General features: G+C 34.4%; 1 protein-coding gene across 1 annotated transcript; it reads left to right on the top strand.

Moving 5' to 3' along the window:
- The first annotated feature begins 4,345 nt into the window (after window positions 1-4,345).
- Window positions 4,346-5,922, top strand: LOC138368109 (baculoviral IAP repeat-containing protein 8-like). Its single transcript, XM_069330412.1, has 3 exons — window positions 4,346-4,727; window positions 4,856-5,020; window positions 5,133-5,922. Exons 1-3 carry the CDS (start codon window positions 4,361-4,363, stop codon window positions 5,816-5,818), a joined length of 1,218 nt encoding a protein of 405 aa, XP_069186513.1. The 5' UTR covers window positions 4,346-4,360; the 3' UTR covers window positions 5,819-5,922.
- The last annotated feature ends 273 nt before the right edge of the window (window positions 5,923-6,195 follow it).

The raw sequence follows: 6,195 nt of genomic DNA, 5'->3' as shown, positions 1-6,195 counted from the left end.
ACAATAAGTCCTAACTGCTTCTACAGCATCCATTTGTTCAACCTCCATCCACTTACTCTCACCCATATTCGAGTAATTATCTGTAGCTCGTACCACATTAGTATGTCTTATCCTAATAAGATTTTCAATAAAGGCCATACCAGAGAAAACACCAAGTACAGGATCCTGTCCTATAAATCTCATCACTGCCTCTATTTCTATCTTTTGGGGGGTATGATATCCTATTTCTGGTCTCATCTTTATTAAATTTAACGGAAAAGATGGAAAGCTCTCCTCCATATGATCAATTAAACTCCAATGTTCATCTTCTTCTGTTTTAGGGTGAATAATACTAAGCTCTTTCACAGTCTTACTATTTACCTGCTGTTGCAGTTCATCCTGGCTCATTATAGTATACACTTCTCGTTCTTCAGAACTCAACTTATTAATAAACCAGTTTGCAGCATTTGGAGAACCAATTTCATCCACAAATTTTCTTATAAAAAATTTATCCTTTAAGTTACATCCTATAGGCACTTCTTCAAATTCTGGAAATATGTATTTAAAACGGGGTTTAGGTCTAAAAGTGCAAATTATTTTATCGCCTTTAAATAACAAAGAAATTTTCTTCATCTCGGCCTTACTAGGAATTTTCGTCAGCAACAACACTTGACAATTCTCATGTTTCTTGAGTACATCTGTAACACTCTCTTTTAAGCTAAATAAGACTATGTCACATTTTATCAATGGAAGTTCTTCTTTCAACTTTATAAAATCACGACCAATCAGTATCATTAAAACATTTTCACTTTTGCTAATAAACTTTGCTAGAGCTGGAACAATGTTCTCATGCGTACATTTATCAGTATGTGTCATCACTTTATAAGTCTGTTTTTTCCGCCAGGGGCATATTCTTCCACAAAACAGTCGAAGCTGGACTTTGCCATATAGTTTCTGACACAAGATCAGGCATGCTTCCAAACCCTGGTAGACTCTTCACATCCATCACATGGGGTAAATCTTTAAACAAAGAAAAATACAATATTTAACACAGGGACTATTAAATAATCATAATATTTCAAAACTAAAAGATATTCAATAATAAGCAAAATTATATCACAACAAATATAACGAGTACTGTAAGTACATCATACAATAAGCACTTACTGTATACAGCAGCCATCGATCCGAGTATGTCTTCTCACTGTTGGACCGAGATGGGGAGTTTATGGCAAGATATATCCCGACCTAGCTTATCACATCGGAGATTGTTACGCTCCGCCCCTCTCTCTTAGCTGTAGTTTCCAAATTAGTTATATGTATTATTTTAGATCTACTAGTTTTAACTATGACATTCTCTTCCGTTTATTAGATCCACCCTCTACTTGTTTCTTCGCTCTCCCAGTCCCCGTAACATCTTCTCCAAGAGGTATACGAACCATTAATAATTCTTTTTTATTATTCTTTAAAACATAAGCTAAATGGGCTAGTCCTGGAAAATAGTGTGTCTCCCATTCTTCTTGTTCTTCTTTACTCCATCCTATTCCGTCATTAAACCCAATACCATATGGAATAATTATACGCTGGATTAAATTATTATTTCTTGCCTGACAACAAATTTGTCTTATTGCAGATTTAAAACTCCAACGTTTAATAATATCTTTCTGTAATCCTAGATCTTCATTAGAGCTACTGTATTGAAGTCCTATAATATGAGGTTTTATTTCTGGTTCTGGAGATAAAGCAAGTACTATACCACCAGGAGTTATATTATTCTGCACCACTTCACACTCGGAAACTTTACTGTAAGGATATTTTTCCCATAACAGTTGTGCAAATCCACCAGATAAATTATGAGAATCGTAGACAAGACAGTCTCCAGGTTTTAGAATTTCATCACTAGTAAAATCAGCATCTATAATACACTTATTCAAACGCTTAAGCTTCACTTGCATGTACATAGAACAATCCATCTTGAAGTAAGACAGAAAAAGTTTCGTACCTCTTCCTATATACTCAGAAAAGTAGAGTTGACATTTAGACATTAAAAAAGGGAGAAAATAAACACACGAGTTTCTATTTTGTTATTTAATGTGTAAAAAATGTACAATGTATTTAATTTGTAAAAATGTACAAAGTATAAATTATTTACAGACATTATTATTCCCAATCCATCTTCTCTTCTAAATTTGTAAAACTACTACTAACACACATTGTAACATTAGTATCAACAGACGTAGTAACATTAACAGGTGTTGAATTAATTGTATCAGACAACTTAGCGTTGATAGAAGGTGAACTAGCATCAGCGGTAGCAGGCGTAACATCATCTTCAGGTGTCCTAGCAGCATCAGTAGCATTAGTTGTGGGTCCATTTTGAAGAACAGCAATGTATGGAATCTTATTTTCAAAGATGCCGTGGGTGGATGACTGAGGAGGAACGATGTTTTCGGGACGTACTATGAAGAGTACAATACCTCGTTTTCGTAGTTTTTGTCCTATTTTCTCAAGTATAGGCAAATATTTACTTTCCCATACTGCGCAGTTGTCCAAATAACTTGACATGCCAAACCCATATGGAATAATAATTCTCTTAACACATCTTTTAAGAATGAAAACAAGGGCTTCCTTCAGAGCATTTTCAAACCAGCGCCATCTCTGATATTCTGTATCTTTTTCAAGTCCGTCGTAAAAATGTTCATCTAAACTTCGTACTTCACACGGAGGATTTTCATATGCTGGTAAAGTTGCAGGTCTACTAGCAAACTGAGTCACTAAACCAATAATAAGGGGTAGATGGAGATCTTCATCCATCCTGTTGTTAAATTCAGGTGGTTCTCCAATATGTATACTGCCAGGGTTACTGCGATAAGATACAACAGCCCGGTTTTTGTAAGGAAAGTTTTCACGATGTAATCTCGCATATGGGTAACGATCCCACAATCCTTGCACAATTTTACACATTTGTACACTCGTAGCATCAAGATCGTACAATAAACAGTCGTGATTATTGTAGACGGACAGGGAGGCAAAGTCTCCAATAATAGTCTTGATCTCCATAGCCTTGGAATATCCAAGCTTGAAGTAGATTCTGACATCCAAGAAGAGGAGGACACCGTAAGAGATCACTCCGGGGGAAGCATATATACATCTTTAGGCTGCGCGTAGAAACACTGCGCACACAAAAGGTTGCCAAGTGTTACTTGCTCTTCCTCTGCATAATCTCCTCGTTAAACAGTAATTTAACTTCCACTCCGTAGGGTTTTAACTGTTTATACATATCTTCAATAACAGGAAGATAAGTATTTTCCCAAACTTTATCTCTTCGAACACATGTAATCCCAATTCCTGTTGGTATTATAACTCTCATAATTTGAGGAGAGCCCTTGATAAAGTTAAATAAATCTTTCATACCATTCTTGAAGTAGACGAGACGATTAATGGATGTATCTTCGTTTAATCCAGAGAGCATGTTTCTGTCTTTTGAGTTTTCTATAATTCCCTGAGCAATGTTATTACTTTCTATAGGTAATCCAATACCGTATTGTGTGGCTATAGCAACAATATACGGAAGATTTTCTCCTTTAGAGATATGAATTGTTCCTGGTACTGGACGATCTTCAGGGATACATCTCTTAAGACTGTACAAGGGTCGGCGAACATTATAAGCATCAGCATGAGAATATTTCTTGGCTAAGTCCTAGGGCCATTCCTCGGGGAACACAGGATATACAGTTCACTCCGTACACAATACAGGTTTCATTATTACAAAATGAATCGTCGGTTAAATAACCCTGACAAGTTGTCAGAACAGTATCCATGGTGAATTTTCTTCCTCGTAAGGTAGTAGATACGATCCAGATAGTCGTAATAATATCCCTAATGTGAGGTCCGCGCTTTTATATTGGGGGAAATGTAAAAGTTGCCACTTATTTGAATATATTAATAAGGATTTTTGTTACCCTAGAATAATATTATATATTACATTATAACTAATAGTATATTTCATTTTAGGATATAGATGCTTTAAGCATATATTTTAATTAGATTAAATAAGAATTTACTACTAAATTATATATATATCTATCATTATGTACGGCAGCTACAAATAATGACGTAACAGTATACTTTAGCGAGATTGCCAAAGTGATGTATTTTTCTAATAAGTCTAATAAATAATGAAAGTAGTTTACTAAGTATTTATATAAGAGCTTTATTTAATTATGAAACTTTAAGGATTTTTAAATAGAGAAGTATTTAGAGGAGATTACTGTCTATTATAAATGGGGAAACTGTTAAATATGTAGCGATGTACGATACTTATTTTAGGGATATATATACTTGCTTATCCTACTCTAATAGTTAGTGCTGCCCTCACACGATGGATCCTTTGTGTGCCAGGAAGTTTTACAGTATAGAAAGCCTTAAATGTGCAGGAGTTAGACTACAAACATTTGTGGATTGGCCCATTAAGTGGTTAAACCCTATTGACTTAGTTGAAGATGGGTTCTATTACCTTCGCAATAGTGATTACTGTTTGTGTGCATTTTGTTATTGTATAGTAGGTGCATGGATTGTTGGTGATACTCCCAGAAGACGTCATAAGATCATTAATCAAGACTGTGCCTTTATTAGAGGCGAGAGGAGTGACAATGTTTCTTTAGAGGTGTCTGAGATAGCTTTCAAATATGGACTGGAATTTGTTTCCCATAAAATAGAACTGGGAAATAAGAAAATAAGTGATAGTAGTAAGTATATATTCTTATGATGTATTCTTATACCAGTCTTATATACTCTGTACAAAACTTGATTGCTTAAATAGTTACTTCTTATTCTTCTAAAGAATAATTTACGTAACTACGTTATATTTTTTTAGGTGGTGCTCCTCCTAAGGAAGATCTGGGATTGATAAAATTTAGGAAATCGCTGAATCCAGGATTGGTAACTTATAAATCTCGCCTAGAGACATTTGATATGACATGGCCTGGAAGCGTCAAGCAAACTTCTCATGAGCTGGCAGAAGCTGGGTTTTTTTACTGTGGTATGAAGTGTTTTTAACTATTTAAAACTTAATAGAGTTATAAGTAAAGAAATAATGAATATTAGTTAAAAGATAGTAACGAGATAATGCTGGATTGTTTTATGGTTTTCAGGTATAAGTGACCACGTCTGCTGCTATCACTGCGCCTGTGGAATACGAAATTGGAGACCAGAAGATGATCCTTGGACGTTACATGCGAGATGTAGTCCAGAATGTGCTTACATTATTCTTGCAAGGGGCAAGGAATTTGTTAAGAATGCTAGATTGACAATACCATTACCTATAAAACCTATAGACAATGATTTAATTAATATCTTAATGGAGGGTATGGATAAGTTCAAACATCTGATTCATAAAAAATTAATACCTGTGGAGAGTATAAGATATGCTTTAAGTGAGTACCTTAAGGAATCCAGAGATTTGTTGCCTTTTATTATACAAAGTAGATGTCTAGAAATCGTGTTGAGGTATATGCAAGAGGGAACAGATATTTATTTACGGGTACGGGACTTAATTTATGAAGCAGTTGATGATAAAAAGGAACAAGAAGTTACGCTTGAAGATCTGGGATTGAAAACTTTACCGGAGACTTGTACTAACACTGTTGAAAACAAGGACTGTACAGAACAATCTTGGGAAGAAGATATTTTATGCAGAGTTTGTATGGATAAAAATATAAATATTGTAATACTACCATGTAAACATGTGGTGACATGCAGTGGTTGTCTTTTAGCTCTGAAATGCTGTCCAATTTGTAGAGGAAATATTTTATATATAATAAATCCAATTGCTTCTTGAACACTTATGATTTTCTTGAACACTTGTATAACTACTAAGAACACTTGTATATGATTGCTTCTTGAACACTTATGAATACCTGTATAACTACTAAGAATAACTGTATGCGTTAAATGTTGTAATAAACTTAATGTCTCTTCTAAATAAGATTTCTTTATCCTTAATAGAATAATTTGCTTATTACATTGGAGGACTGAAACAAGTACTTAATTATGAAACCGAATAATGACATGATGTAGTAAGTTTAACGGAAATATTGAATACAATGACTTGAAAAGTTTTCCTTTGACTAATGAAGGTGTATGTTTAATAAAACTGAGTTACGAAAACAATGCCTTAAGATGCTACTGTAAGTAATGACTTAGTGCACAGGCAAG

Source organism: Procambarus clarkii, chromosome 24, assembly GCF_040958095.1.
Source record: "Procambarus clarkii isolate CNS0578487 chromosome 24, FALCON_Pclarkii_2.0, whole genome shotgun sequence".
In the NCBI taxonomy this organism is placed as follows: domain Eukaryota; kingdom Metazoa; phylum Arthropoda; class Malacostraca; order Decapoda; family Cambaridae; genus Procambarus; species Procambarus clarkii.
The sequence above is the reverse complement of the archived record's forward strand: the minus strand, read 5'-3'. Positions and strand labels throughout refer to the sequence as shown.